The sequence below is a fragment of the Bos taurus genome, chromosome 23 (assembly GCF_002263795.3).
Source record: "Bos taurus isolate L1 Dominette 01449 registration number 42190680 breed Hereford chromosome 23, ARS-UCD2.0, whole genome shotgun sequence".
Lineage (NCBI taxonomy): Eukaryota > Metazoa > Chordata > Mammalia > Artiodactyla > Bovidae > Bos > Bos taurus.
The window spans coordinates 27,657,836-27,673,049 of NC_037350.1; the positions used below are offsets into that span (position 1 = coordinate 27,657,836).

The window sequence follows — 15,214 nt, forward strand, 5'->3', positions numbered from 1 at the left end:
TCACTTGGGCACTGAATATGACATAAGAGACTGCAACCAACCAACCCATCCCCCAAATCATTTGGAATTTTTTTTAATCCTTTTATTCTTTTTTAACAAACGGCCCCAGGGATAGGGGATGAGGGGAGGGGAGAGGAGGGGAAGCAAGGCACCAGCCTGACAACCCTTCCCCACCCACCCCTTTCCCCCTTATATATATTTATAATCTATATACAAGCCCCGGGGGGTGGGGGGCAAAGGGAACTCCCTCAGCGGGGTGGGGGCAATCCAGGCTCCTTGTCCCCTCTGGACCCAGGCTCCTCTGCCCTTCGGGATGGCCCTTCTCGAGAAGGTGGCCCTGTCCGCTCCCAAGGTTTCGGCATCCAGCGCAGGGCATCTGGTGGGGAGGCCTGGGGGGCAGGCACATGTGGAAGAATTAAGTCAATCAGGGAGGTCAGGGATGGAAGGGTGGGAACTCAGGAGGAAACTCAACTCGGACTTGTGCCTACAGGGATTTCTCCTTCACCTGCTGGTAGAGGTCGATGCGCTGTGTGCGGAAGACTCCGCTATAGGTCGAAGGTGGGGCCTTGAGACGGGAATTGAGGCCAGAGAAAGACCTGGAGAAAGGATATTTGAGGCAACCTTCAGACCCCCCTCTGGTCCCCAAAGAAAGTAAATCCTTGGGGATGGCTTCTCCCCATTCCCTTCTCTTGCCTTCCAGATGGGGGAGTCCGTGATGACCCAGGTCCCCCAAGGTTGCTATTCAGTTTTCGATAATCCTGGAACGGCTTCAGTTCTACTGGGTGCAACTGAAGGAAAAAAGACTCATATGAGCGTCCTGCCTCTCCACGTCTTCATCCTGATACTGAATCCTTACCCCTGAGTCTTGGGGTTCCCTAGCACTTCAGCTCCTGTACCTTACCTCTGCTCGCCCCAAGCTAGGGCCGAAGGGCCTGGCAGGTGAAGGCAGCACCCGAGTAGCAGGAGCAGGTGGGGGCCGCACAGCCAGACTGGGGGGCTGCAGAGGAGGGCCCACAGGTAACAGAGAGAGAGGGGGTGGGGCAGGAGGTGGTGCCGGTGGCAGGGAGCCAAAGTTCACCACAGGCAGCTGTGAGTCCACCATGGGCAGAAGCATCTGTAATGAGAAACAGGGCAGTGTGTGTTGGGGGCAGGGAGGAATGTCAGAAAACCAGGAAGAGTCCAAACAAGTAACAAAAAACGCTGGAGTTGGAAGGCAAAGCGCACAAAGGGGACTGGGAAAATAAAAAGTACCTGCTGGGCAGGGGCTCCTGAGGGGAGGAAGCCACTTTGGCCACCAGGCTGCAGAGGAGCAGAATAAAAATCTGAGGGGGATGGCAGATCCTGTCGCACCTGTTGGGGAACAGGGAGGACAATGTCAACTCCCAAGCACCCCACTCCTACCCCTAAGCCCAGCATCCGCCCGCCTCTCACCTGAAGCAAGGGTGGGTCTGGCAGAGGGCTAGGGCAGAAGGCTGGAGAGTAGAGGAAGGAAGGTGGAGGGTAGAGAACCCCTCCAGCCGGCAGCTTCCCCAGCTCTGTTGCTTGCAGTGCGGAGAAATCCAGAAACTGGCCCTTGACAGCTACCCCTGAGAGCAGTGCCGAGGGCGGGGCTGGGCCCGTGGGGAGGTACAGGGGCTGTGATCTGGAGGGAAATTGGGCCAAGGCGGGGGAGAGGTATCAGGAACCAGTCAACTCCTTTAGTCTGAAGTGGAAGTCCACCACCCTCCAGGTACCCTAGAAGTGTCTTCCCCTTCTCTCTTTCCCTGAACACAGTTCCATGTCCTTCTGAGATAAGTCTTACCTGTAAGAGTGCAGTGAGGGTGTCCCAGGACGGAAGCCTCCACTGTTGGGATGTAATTGAGAGTCTATGGCTCCTCCTGAGACCTGCAGGAGAGCAAGAATGGAACAGCTCGTTTTCCTGGTCAAGAAAAACTCACCCACCCCACTAACTACAGCAAAGCAGGAAGAGAAATTTTAAAAACTGCAAATAGGAAAGGCTTGATTTTAGGGGACAGCAGACAGAGAGGGGTCCTTGAATAGGAAGCAAGACCTACCTGAGAACTGGGAGGCCCAGGGCTGCCATAGAAGATCTCAGGGTACAAGCGCTGGCCTGAGGAGCTGGTCTCGGGGCCACAGTGCCCAGAAGCCAGGTTCTTGGATTGTGGCTCAGCTGAGGCAGAAGCACTGGGGAGCAGCTCCCAGTCTCGGGCCATGGGAATGGCCTGGGAAGGAGAAGCCTTGTCAAGAGGGCCATCTATGCAGCCTGGATGCCCAGGTCACTCCCAGACTCTCCTCCAGGTGTCCAAAGCCTGTCCTCAAAACCTCACTCTCCCACTTACCTCAGTAACTGATGCTGTTAACTCCTTCTCTGCTTTTAAACTCTCTCTCACAACCAGGCACAAGTCTGAGTCCTGTGATCATGAGGCAGGGGAGATGGTCCATGATTCAGACACGTGTCCTCCCCCACTTCCAGTCCTTCCCCTCTCTCCACCCAAGCCAAGACACCCCGATCCAGTCCACGCAGACCTTATCATTGGTACCAAACTGGACTGGAGGACCAGGTCGATGGGACGGCCGGAGGGAGCCAGGCTCTGGGCCTCGGTCTGTACGCTGCAGTCGTTCTGTGCCAATGGGCCCAGGGGGCAGAGGCTGCTCCCGGGGCAGCTCCTAAGTGGGGCAACACAGTGAAGTAGGGGTAGGGGGAGGAAAAGGAAGCTCAAATCAGCACACACAGGCAGAAGAAAGGGGAGACAAAAGCAAAGCCGAAGTCCCAGAAACATTCTTCTTATCCTTTATTGGTTGTTTACCTTTCTGTCCCCATCATGGGGGGCAGGTGGCCGTCTCCTAGGAGGTTCAGAGGGTTCAGAGCCAGGTGGACCCTCACCAGGAACAGCATTCAGGGGTGAGGGGCCTCCAGGTCGCTTGGGGGGCCCCTCTGCTGACCCCTTGAGTCCTCCATCAGGGGAACTTCGCTGGCTGCAGGGACCTGATGACACCTGAGAATCCCCACTCAGGTCCACCCCACTGTCAGACTGACTCATCTGAGAGGAGTGGAGAAGGAGTTAAGTCAGAGCAGGAAGCACCCCAATACCTGAATGAGGTACACACAGACAAACTATAGAAAGTAGACGACCATGTGACGAACAGCCCCACACTCATCCCAGGACAGTTGGGCAAGTAGGGCCGGTATTAAACAACATCCCAGCTCAGACACTCCCCCCTACTCTCTCACCTCTGTGCCAGCCACGTCCTCAAAAGGACTCAGGGGTTCCATCCAAGGCTCCATGGAGCCAGACTGGTAACTCTTTCGGCTAGTGGCTGGGAAAAGCACCAACACACAGAAGTGAGAGAAGACAGTTCTATGGTCCACCTTGCTCTAAGTCCTCTAACATTGTCCTTCCTTTTCAGCTGAACTCACCAGTATGTAAACGATTCCAGATGTGAGGGGTCAGGGCCTCTGTTCCTGCATCTCTGGACTCCCCCTGAGGGCCTGAGCCCTCGGGTTTGGGGCCCAAAAATCCAGAGCTATGAGAAGGTGGCAGTGATTCCTAAAAATGAGAGTCCAAAAACAAAACATGAATGAGATGGGAACTGGGCAATGCAAGCAAGTAAGACATAGAACCACACGTGTGGGGCAAAACGGGAGATAACGAGAAATAAGCAGTGACCAACGCTCAGAATATGGGGTAAAAACACAATAGCAGATATAGGAAAAAGAGTGGAGAAAACATGAAATTAGAGCTTTCAAAAGTGAGAGCAGTGAAACACTTCAACCCAGTCCCTCACCTCCTGCAGCAGCTCTGGTTTCCTAGGTGGCCGCTCTCGCCGTTTGGGGGGGAAGGGATTAACTCCAGCAGAGTCCCGGGGTGTCCCGCTCACCCCCCTCACCATCGGCCCTGGCTCCTCGAAATGGGGGTCTGGGGAGAAGGGGAAATTCATCAGCGTCTGCCTTGACTATCACCAAACTGAGCTTTGCCCTCTGTACTCCACCTCCCAATTCTACCACCCTCAGTACAGACACCTAGCACCAGGACTCCCGGGCCACACACTTCCCCCTTCAACGCCCTGGGAACCCTTAGCTCCTCCAGCTTACCTGAATTGACGTCGTCATTGTTGGCCCTCTGAGGGTCATACCGGGTGGGGGGCCGAGGAGAGGGGCCTTGAGGGGCTTGGGGCGGCCCAGGCTTGGGCCTTGGGTGCCCCACTGGCGCAGCTGCACTTCCTTGGCGGCTGCTGAGCTGAGCCAGAGCCTGCTGGATGCCAGCAGGGTTGCTGTGGATAACTTGGTCCAAGCGGAAGACCGCAGAACTGCTGGGGGGCGGGGGAGGCAGAGGGAGCCCTGGGGGACGCTCCTCTGGGGGACGGCTGAAGAGAACAAAGAATCAGCTCCAGTATTTACGAAACTGTTACTGTTTTCCTTACAACTCTCTTCCACCTGTTCATCTTCAACCTGTTCTCTGTGCTAAAATCCAGGTGTTTCTGGAGCACTTTTTTTCTGGCCACACTATACAACTCCTGGGATCTTGGTCCCCTAACCAGGGATCAAACCTGAGCCCGGACAGTGAAAGCGCAGAGTCCTAACCTTGGGACCGCCAGGGAATCCTTGTTTCCCCACACTTCTAAGGAACTTTTACTCGTACAGGTGCACAAAGGAAAGCAAGGAACACGGGTGCTTCCGATGCCGTCCACCACTCTCCAGCCACTTCACCTGAACACAGAGGGCCTGGTGCCTAACAGCTCACCCCATGCACTGACCTCCAACTCCAGTGCATCCAACCTGACTTCTCTAACAGGTTTTCTCCCCTCCCCCAACCTAACAATTCAAAAGAATAAACTGAACCACCTGCCCGTACCCACCTTCGGTTCTTGGGAGAGGGCCAGCTCCTCTTGTCCCCTCGCCCTGGGCCGGCCCTCCCCCCAGGACCCCCACCACCTCCTCCACTGCTGCCGCCACCGCCGCCAGACTTGCTGCTTGGGCCTGGGCGCCGGTTCTGCCTCTCCATGCCGGGTCGCTGACTTGAAAAGCTCCTCTTGCTCAAATCCTTGGCTCTCTGGCTCAGATCTCCACGGGACATGGTTGAGATGCCTGGTCCAGCACCACCTCCACTCCCTCCATGAGTCCCCACAGCTTTGGGGGTCAGCAGTGCTGGTGGCGGAGCTTCCTTGTCCCCCCGCCGCTCGCTGGCAAAGTCGCTGCTCTCAGAGGCCGTCTCCCACTCCTCGTTGGCTTGGTCCGAGTTCTGGTTTGACAGATCAGGAGACTTGGCTGCTGCCCGGCGAGGTGGTGGGGGCACTGCTACTGTTGTGAGGGCCTCCTCTGACCCAGGTGTAGAGGCTGGAGGAGCTAGGGAAGAGGGCTTGCCCTCAGCCCCTCTGGCAGCGTTCTCTCGTTCCTGTTTCAGTCTCCGGAAACGAGGTGGTTTGTCCTGCTGCTGAGCCCTCCCGTGTCGCCTCCTTCTGGGCCGCTCCCCGTCTTCCACACCCATGCCTCCATTGTTGCCTCCACTGCTGCCTCCTCGGGCCATAGGGCACAGAGGCCCCGGAGTCAGCTTCTCTTTCAGAGACTCCTTGCTTGGTGGCATAGGACCTGTTGGAGGCTTCTTTGGAGCCAGGGACTTGGTTGGGGGGCTCCAGCCCGGGCAAATGGGGGGAGGGGGCCGCCCACCCCCTCGTCCCCGACGGGATGGCACCCCTCTGGGAGTGAAGACTCGCCCACCTCGGGCAGTGGAAAAGCGGGCGGGGGCTGGTGAAGGAGGTGCTCCTGATGATGGGGGAGCAAGAGGGACCTGCGTAAGTACTCCTTCCTTGGTAGTGGGGGCCTCCTTGTCTGAGGGGGCCAGGTCACTCTCGTGGGTCTCACTGCCTGTCTCTGAGCCCCGCTGCCGGCGCCGCTTGGGGATCTCTTCATACTCCGAGCCCTCACTCCGTGTCTCGCTGGCAGTGCGGCCTCGGGGAGGATGGTTTGGTCCCCCTGTCCCACCTCCACGTCCATCATCTCCTCGAAACTCTCGGTAACTGCGGAACTCCCGGCTTCGGGCTCCCCGCCCCCGTCCCCCATAGGTCCCCCGAAAACCCCTCCCTCTGGCAAAATACTCCCCTCGGCCCCGACCCCGGCACGAGGTAGGACCCACTCTTTCATAGGAATAGTCCCTCCGAAGCCTTGGGGCAGGGGAAAGATTCCCACTGGGTGGGGTCTCCTTGGGGCCACCTATCTTTCCCTTCGCTGTCTTCAACGGGTCTGGCTTTGGAGCCTTGGGGGTTTCATCCCCCTGTTCAAGGGGCTTGGGGTTGGGGGGTAGCTCTTCAACTTTCGCAGGCGGTGGGGGTTTCTTTATCGGCCCAGCCCGGCGGGGAGGGGCCCCTGACTCCTCTGGAGGGATCCCACGACGACTGCTGCCTGGGCGTGGGCCCCAGCGGGTCTCCGTGCGGCTCTCTCTGCGAGGTGGTGGGGGGCCTTGGCCTCCAATTCCTCGGGAAGGCTTTCGACCAGTTTCTGGCCCTGTCAGCTGTGGAGCCTCCTCCTTGGGGGTTTCCTTCTTGGGTGGTGGAGCTTGCATCTTGGCTGCCTCCTCATTGCCTGGGGGCCAGGGGAGTGGACGGGGCCCTGGGGGAGCTGGCTCCTCCAGAGGAAAGCGAGGGATTGGGGGCCCAGGGGCTCCATTCTCAGGAAAGCCTGGATAACTGGCCAGATAGGGTGGTGGGGGAGGTACTGGAGGGGTCTCGCTCCTGAAGAGGGAGACAGAAAAGATGGAAGTAAGTATCTCAAGACGAGGAAAATGAACTAGGTGGGGAAACAATGCTTTATTACTACGACCCAAACACTCCTTTCATGTTTATTCCTATCATTTCACCGATAATCCAAAGTACCTATTCTAGGTGTGTTTGCTAGAAACCCTCCCATTTCTCTACTCACACTCACCTCATCCCCTTCTCATCCTCATCAGCAGCCTGGCGCAGTGGTGAAGTAAGTGGGCGGGGGTCAGCAGGTGTGGTGGTGAAGACATCTCCTACCCAAGCCAACTTTGGATCCACTGGTGGGGTGCCCCGATCCCGTAAGAGGGGGGGTGCATGGCGCTCAAATGGCTCTGAACTTGAGCCCCCACTGTCTGAACGCTCCCGGGGAACTAGGCCTGAGAAAACCAAACAGTATGAGAAAAAGTATCCTTTTTTATGTTACAGGCCCTCCAGACCCAAAGCACCTCCCCAGTTCAATCCTCCACATCAGTCCGGTCAATGTCAGTGCTTCCATCTCCTGGGAGACAGTGCCTGCTCTCCTAAAACATGGTGAGCCACTCAGCTTCCCTACAGATCAATCTCTCAATCCCTCCACCCAAGGGAATCTTGGTTTAGGTGGACATTACTACTTGACTCCTGCAACAAAGAGCTATCTTGGGAGTGCTAAGCTCCCCTCTTGATTGGTTGCCCTTCATCCCCATAACAAGACAAGGATACCTACTTCCCAAGACTAAGGGGTCCCTGACGCCCCACCTCGTCTATGGTGTCTTACCAGAGGGATGCACACCAGGAGGGTAGAAGTCCAGAGGGGGCCGGCCTTGGAGGAGCCGAGGGTCCACATAAGGAGGAATCATCATCCAGCGGGGATCAAAGTTCATAGGGGGCATGGGCGGGGGCCGGCCCAGAGCACCTGGGTATAGGGCCTTGGGGGGCGGGGGCGGAGCCTGTGGAGCTGGCACGGCCCCCATGGTCACAGGCTGCGGTGGTGACGGGGGCACTGGGGTAGGCTGGGAAGAGCCCTGCTGATGCTGCTGCCACTGCTGCTGCTGTTGCTGCTTCAACAGCTGCTCCTGGGGAAGGACAAAAGGAGTGAGAGGCATCAAAGGCCCAACCAGAACACAGGACTAGCAAAAACAAAACCCACATCAATGTGACACTTGGACTAGACAGAAACTAAGGTGACACAACGGAGACAGAACTGGCAGAGGGACCCAGGAAGTAACTTATGGATAGGCTAAATGTTGAAACCAAGCAGAGAAGCAGCCCTTAAGAGAAGTAATTTAGTTTCACCTGCTGCTGCCGCTGGAAACGAGGAGGCAATGATTTCTGATATTTGGGATAGCCCAAGCCTTGGCTGGGGGGCTGCCGGGTGGGACCAACTCCATCACCCTTGGGTTCCGCCTTTGGGGCTGGGGGTGTGGCAGGGGAAGGAACCTCTTCTGGTGGTTCAGGACCCTCTTTTGAGGGCACTTGAGGTTCCACTGCATTGAAAAAAAGATAATCAGAGCGATCTAGTCCACCAACAGATATTCCATGAACACCCCATAATTTCAGCACTCACTTCTAGCAGCCCCTCTAGAAATAAGACTATCCCATTTAAAACCCATGAAAACACTTCAAGGTCTCTCAAAAGCCAATGGTGGTGGCGTTAATTTCCCATGAAATCATCAAAAGTAACACTTCCTTCGGCCTGCTTCACTCTAGGCCTATAGGGAAGTGGTTTTAGGTTACTACTTATTCAGGAACTCAGGTAAGAAAACCTTTTCCCCTCAGATGTCCACAGAAGCAAAAAGATCCATTTCACCCATACCAGTGACAGTCCAACGAACCCAAACTGCCTTTTATCTCCTTTACTCACATCCTTACCACCTGCACCCTCAACCCCAAGCAGACAGAAGATCTACCCATCACCACCTCCATCATACCTGCACTGGCTTCGAAGCTGCCACTGCTGGTGCTATTGGCACTGCCCCCACCACTCACTGCAGTGGGAGCCAGAGCCACACCTGGAGTGGGGGTGGACTGGGCAGGAGAGGGCTGTGCCGACTCTTCCGGTTCTTTTTCAGGTGTTGGAACAGGGGCCGGTGGAGGAGCTGGAGGCGTTGGGAGTTCTTTGGGGACTGCAGGTGGTGGAGCGGGAGCAGGAGGGGTAGCAGGTGGTGCAGCAGGCTCTGCTTTGAGCCGCTTGTCAGGTGCCCCAAACTTCTCATCAAGTCGCTTGAGTTTCTCGGCACAGGCTGCCCTGCGCTCCTCCTGCATGCGCCGCTCCTCTTCCTCTCGCCGGCGCCGAGCCCTCTCCACAGCCAGGGAGATTTCAGACGAAGACTGCTTTCGCCGCTGCCGCCAAGCCTCATCCTCGTCTTCGGGTGCTGGGGGCTTGCAGGGAGGGCCCCCGCGATCCTGTCAGTGGGCAGACCCAGCAGGGTCAGAGGTGTCAGTTACTATGTTTCTTACTATCTCTTTCACAGACTAATCAACTGTCTCTAGCTGCCGGTACAAAGACCAGGCCTTGGGGCTGATGGCCTCTCATGGCAGGGACAAACTCATCATCCTAGTCTTTTTTCTTCTTTTTCAAGACCCAAAGACCCCAGGTGTCCTTGTTTTTCCTAACTAGCATTTCTCTCTTCACCCTAACCCGCCTAACACCAACGATGTTCCAAACCCTTTCAGATATGCTCCACAGCTCTACACTTACTGCAGCCCATTTTTGGCCCTCCCTCCAGCTTCCTCTTATTACTGCTGCTTCGATTACTCAGCTGAAACTAGTCTCCCCAAAGCGACCCTCTCAACCCCTCATTGTAGACACTCACTGGGTAGTCCCCAGGGGGGCCCCAGTTCCCGGCGGGGCCTCGGTGGGGTGGGGGTGGGGGAGGCTTTGGGGCAGGAGGCCCCGGCTCTGTCTCTGGAGGCCGAGAGGTCTCTGCCCAGGCCGTCTTGGGAGGGGGTGGTTCGCTGCCGGGGGAGTTGCCCTTTTTGCCATCTGCTTCAGGGGGCCGTTCCTCACCACCAGCTGACTGGGACTCCTTGCTGTGAGGAGACCAACAGTGGAATTAAAATCAGCTGCAACCCAGCTCTTTTAAGAGTACACTACCATAAGACAAACAGCCCCTCCACTCCCCAGAGAGCCCTAAACTCACTGGCCCTCAGGTCCCTCCTCATCGGAGTCTCGTCCATCTTCCTCATCGCTGAACTTGAGCTTCTCAGTGTAGTCGACCTCCTCGTGGGCCCCTAAGGGGAAAAGTGAAGCATGGTAACCCAAGCATTCTGCTCTCCCATCTTGAGTACCACTACACGGTTGGATGCGCTACCAAGGCCAAATGCCCTCTTCCCTCTGGCATCTAGATTCACCACGACTGTCAATTTCACTCCTCTGACTCCTTCTCCACCAGGATTTGGCTTTCTTCCAGGTATCTACCCTATCCCTCAATGTCTATTCCCACAATGAACCATTGTTTTCTCATCAGATTTTGCTATTTAAAACTGAAATACTTGCGAATTCCCCGGCGGTCCAGTGCTTAGGAATCCACACTTTCATTGCCAAGTGCCTGCGTTCAATCCCTGGTCAGGGAACTAAGACCCCACAAGCTGTACAGTGCGGCCCAAACCAAACCAAACCCCCAAAACAAAACTAAAATACTTGGTCCTTAACATCCACTCACCTGCCCAACCATCATCATTCTCCTGGTCCAACTGGTCAAACTCTTTGAGATTATCTTCTTTAAGAATGGAAGGCCGACCCACAGGCTCTACAAGACGCATTGGTGGCCCTGACCCTCGGGGGCCTGCCACACGGGGGAAACGGCTGTGTATGAAAAGGGAAAGGAGAGAAGATAAATGAAGGCTGAATTGAATAATCACAAACTGAGCCTCCTGGCTAGAAAACCATCTCCTCAGCAGGCTTCCCCTGTCTCCAAGCACAAATCCAGACCTAGATTACTCACCTGGGCCCATCGGGCGTGGGGTATCTGTAAGGCCCCTGGGGTCCATAGGGCGGAGGGAACGGGAGATATGGGGGATACATCTGCAAAAGAGCCCAACAGTAGCCGCTTAGTGGAGCAGACAAACAGCCTACCACAGCCCTAAACCTCTCATCCTCCCACCCTCACAGACCTCTGCTTTCCAGCTGTCCCCTCCAAAGACTAAGTTGTAACTCCTAACTCTAGCTTCCAGCACAATCAATCCAAAAGAAGATATCCTAACTTACGAAGGGCGGCATCATTCCGCGGTAGGGAGGGAACTGGGGTGGGCCCGAAGGCTGCAGTCCACCCCGGGGATCATGGCCGTGATGAAGTTTGGAGTCCGGGCCCTCCAGCTCATCAGGGCCACGCCCACCTCCGTCCCTCCAAGTTGTAGAATCTGTATTTTGGAAAAGACAGAGAGTGAACATAGCTGAAAATGATGAGGAGAAAGATGAATAAGCCAGCACTTCACTCTGAAATGGAATAAGGTAATATCCTGGTCAAAAGGTGGATTCCTAACCCATTCACTCACTAATAGTGGCCACTCACTTTGGGGGCGGAGGCTTGGTCCGGGCCCAGACAACTGTTCGGCAGACTCCCTTTCCTTGGCAGCCTTGTCCTGGTCGCCAGCCGCCTGCAGGGTCGGAAATTCCTCTCGAGAGAATCGTGACAGTAGGCTTGATGCCCTTCCACCTGTTGGGGTTGAGGCACAAGAGACACAAGTATCTTTACTGAGGATGCACTGTGAAAGTGTAACGCTCTGACAGGTACCGATCCAGTTCTGCCTCCAAACTCACCCCCTATGTATTAGGTGTTCATTCTTCAAGAAACAAGATCAGTTTGGGGATACCCACCTCTCACTTTCACATAAATCTGCAACAAATCTTGCTCATGTGTTTTGCAAGAAACCAAATATGTGATCCAAAATTTTGCCAAAAGATTACAAGAACACTTTGCTGAAGGTATAGTGCAGGACTCCTGCCTACTATGGTGCCCAGAGAGACCTCCTCAAACAGCCTTGTGCTCACCATCTCCATGTGCTCCATGGGTGACGCTGGCTTGTGCCCAGGACTTTACCCCGCTTGGAACCGAAGGAGTGTTCTGGGGAAGCAGAAAGATAATGGTGACATGATGAGGAGCTACAAGCCATTCTTGCCCCTGCTCCCTAAAAAACATCCAGTTTTTCAGATACCTCGGGGGCTGCTGGCGGTCGTTTCGATTGGTTGGAGGCAGGCGTCTGTGAAGCCGGCAGTGGCTGCGATTCCGGCTGCTGAGCGGTTGAGGCATCGGAACTGAAGGGATGGTAAGGTGGGAAGGTTATTCAGAGTCTGAGATGGTACCGGCTCCTCTGCTTCTCCAACTGGTGGAGGACAGGAACCAAACCCAGGCCTTCTCACTACTTTTTACAAGTTTTAGGACAAAACACCATAAGCTCATCAAGCTTGCATAGACTGTCATCTGTTCTTCAAACTTTCCTCACACCTGACAAAAAATTAAAGGTACCACTCCTTAGTCATTTAACAGGAGTCCTGCAATATGCAGGAAAGGGTCTTTCCTCTTTGCCTCTGACTCTCATCTGGCCACATTAGTACAAGCCCCAATTCATCCTGAAGTTCAAAGTTAAAATATTCCTAACTCTAGATCCCCCAGGTTTCCACCCACCTCTTGGGGTCGGACTGCTCCTGTTTGCTTGCCCATCCTGTTCCGTCTTTCGGCACTAATGAGACATTGGGGTCATTGCCTTTGTTCTCGGCTTTCAGGCTTGGAAGGTTGGCCGGGGGTGGCATACGCCGAGCAATGGCAACTTTCCCGAGACTCTGCAGGCCATGGCGAGGGGCAACTGGAGAAAAGATGGAGAGAGAATGGAAAATGCCTCTAAAGGGAAATCTGACAGCATCCTACCCGAGGCCCCGTTTACAGACATCCCCAACGTCTTCTCTTAGAAAGCTTCTCTCTCTTTGCCCTAGGCAGTCTCTGAAATTCTATCAACAAGGAAGGCTGAAGGGCTTTACACTCAGTAATTCTATGTGGGATGGTTGATCTTGAGCCTGCAAGGAGCAAGCTGGCCCTAGACTTCTCCAAGTCCACATTTCTTTGCCTCCAATTCTTACGTGTCCAAAGACAGGAAACCACAGACACGCCTTTGTAGGAGGATGCTGGTGTTCACCAAAAGCACAACGTCCCCTACAGGATCCAAGATAAAACTGGAAAGTCTTTAGTGTTCCTCTAACCTTTTGATATATGTACTACAGGTGTTTCCCTTCAAAGAGCTCTGAAATACATGACCCATTCATGTTCATCCTCCAATAATTAGGAACATCAGTGCAGGACCCTCACCAGCGGGTTTCTGGATCTCTAAGGACTTGCCCTTATATGTATCAAACAGGTTGAGCGAGGAATACTTCTTTCCATCCTTCCCCTTGGCAGTCGGCCCCGAGCGATCGGACATTGCGCTGGAAGCTCATTGAGTACGTTGGGTCCTACAGGCGCCTCCCCCAAAACGTGCCGGAACCTGTGACCAGACACCAAGTGTTTCACTCTCTGCTCCACCAAGGGCCTCCCAATAGAAGCCTAGATGCTCCCTTTTATTCTTACTGGGGCCCAGATACATGGCCCTCTTATGCCTCTTCCTCTAGCCTATTCAAACACCCCAGTTCCTTTAAGCAACCATCTTCCTCACAGAGCCCAAATGCCATATTTCCTCTTTCCCCCAGACACCCCTTGCCAAGGAAACCCAAATAAAAATCCAGTATCTTCCTAGTATAAACACTCTCCCCTTTGTGCCAATCTATAAAGGGTTGCAACCTCATTACGCCCACAAGTAATAATCTCTCTCCATCAAAATCATTTCAGATACCTACAATAAAAACAAGTTCAAGCCCTAGAGAAAACCAGAAGCATATAGATCCGTCATGGAAGGAAGAGAGGTTTAGCTCTCCTACTCATTAGATACCAGCTTCCTAAGTTTGCCCTGGGTTCTAGTCCCTGCAGTCTCCCTCCCATCCGGCAAAGTTTTGCAGGAAGGTATGCAGGAGTTTAAGGATTTTATGAGCTTGCTCAGCCAGACTGGGGGATGGTGCCAGAGAATTCCTCAGGGAACAACTGGGACACTACATATTCCCAAGCTACAGAAACAAGTATTTTGAATATTCCATCTTTTCCTACACTTGCCCCCATCGCAGCTCCTGGAAAAAAGTTTGTCTGAAGATGGCATACTGGTGGGCTCTGGTTTACCCTACATACACGTGGGTAAAACAAAGCATTATGGATCCACGTCAAGAACACCAAGTAACCATGGGGCCAAGGCTGGAATCAACTTCATTTTCCTACCCCCCATCAGCAGTCATTTCTTTCCCTGATTTTCCTTGTTCCCCAAGCCGACCAAACTCTCCAACATCGGTTAGTGTTCCTGGGTGACCAGGCATTTGTTTGTAGACAATGGTGTAAAGGAAAAGAGAGAGGGAGTTGGTGAGATATCCAGACAAGACCAGGATGACAACTAAAATCAAGAACTTTAAGCCACATTAGATGAGGAGATGGGGGTAGCTTTGGAGGTGTTTAAGAAGGCCAGTCTTTGAAAATTTATGAAGGGAACAGAGATAGAATAATGAAAAAAAAAAAACTAAATAACAGAGAATTATGAAAGCCGGTGGAAAATAATACACGTAAGCGGGAATGGCAGGAAAAGGATGCAGACTAAAGGAAGCAATGTCAGGAGACCCAGGAGAGAGGAGGAGTTGGGATAGAAAGGTGATAAGGAAGATGAGAAATGAAAAAAGCAGAGAAGATGAGGAACGTATAAAGCACAGATGCGGGATAAAAGCAGGGTTCCAGAGTGGGAGTGACTGAACGCGAAGTGGGGCGTCAAAAAAGGGAGACCTTAGCGATGAGTGATGGGAGGGGTCCACTATGGAGGAAAGAAGACTCTTGGGAGAGCAGGACAGTCAGGCGCGGCCCACTCCAGAGCGGCAGCAGGGAAGGGGACCCATAAATAGGGGTGATAGTCCAGGAGCGCAAGGGGGGTGGGGAGTTATGGCCCAGGAGCCAGGGGGGAGGTCTCCCCATGAAGCCAGAAGGTGAGTGGGTACGGGCAGGTTATAGGCTCAGAGACGGGCTAGAGATGCGGGTCCCAGGGTGGGAGTATCGGAGGGGGAGGGGCAGGCAGGGCCCGGCAGCAGGAGGACAAAATGGCGGCGGCTAATGGCAGCTTCTCCTCCCCCCGGCCCGCCGCCGCCGCCGCCGCTGCCGCCGCCACCACCGCTCCCGCGCCGGAAAAGGGCGTTAGCATTCGGCTCGCCCAGACTCACCTGGCCGGGTGCGCGGGGGTCCGGGACCGGGGCCTAGGCGCCTCCCCGGGGTGGGATGGCGGTGGGGCGGGGGCGGATGGCGGCGGATGGCGCCGGGTTCGGCTCCTCCCGTCTCCCTCGCTCACTCCGCGGCTGGGCTCCGACTAACGGCCCATCCGGGCAACCGCCGCCCCCGGGAGTGCCCCCCCTCCTGCCTCTCTCCGCGCCTAGACA

At 54.8% G+C, this 15,214-nt stretch overlaps 1 protein-coding gene and 1 non-coding gene across 2 annotated transcripts; both read right to left on the reverse strand.

The window, feature by feature from the left end:
* Positions 1–58: 58 nt before the first annotated feature.
* Positions 59–15,109, reverse strand: PRRC2A (proline rich coiled-coil 2A). The gene is made up of 31 exons (NM_001205557.1): positions 15,002–15,109; positions 13,032–13,206; positions 12,357–12,534; positions 11,887–11,986; positions 11,723–11,795; positions 11,244–11,387; positions 10,940–11,091; positions 10,677–10,756; positions 10,395–10,537; positions 9,873–9,963; positions 9,546–9,762; positions 8,661–9,135; positions 8,026–8,216; positions 7,508–7,805; positions 6,920–7,130; positions 4,858–6,726; positions 4,094–4,365; positions 3,787–3,917; positions 3,419–3,548; positions 3,233–3,318; positions 2,808–3,041; positions 2,527–2,667; positions 2,340–2,411; positions 2,055–2,222; positions 1,802–1,884; positions 1,432–1,642; positions 1,252–1,350; positions 902–1,114; positions 694–788; positions 506–596; positions 59–389 (listed from the first exon to the last, which is right to left on the reverse strand). Exons 2-31 carry the CDS (start codon positions 13,141–13,143, stop codon positions 249–251), a joined length of 6,501 nt encoding a protein of 2,166 aa, NP_001192486.1. The 5' UTR covers positions 13,144–13,206; positions 15,002–15,109; the 3' UTR covers positions 59–248.
* LOC112443906 (small nucleolar RNA SNORA38) lies at positions 12,718–12,848 on the reverse strand. Its single transcript, XR_003032311.1, has one exon. It is a non-coding gene; the product is annotated as a small nucleolar RNA SNORA38 (small nucleolar RNA).
* Positions 15,110–15,214: the final 105 nt, after the last annotated feature.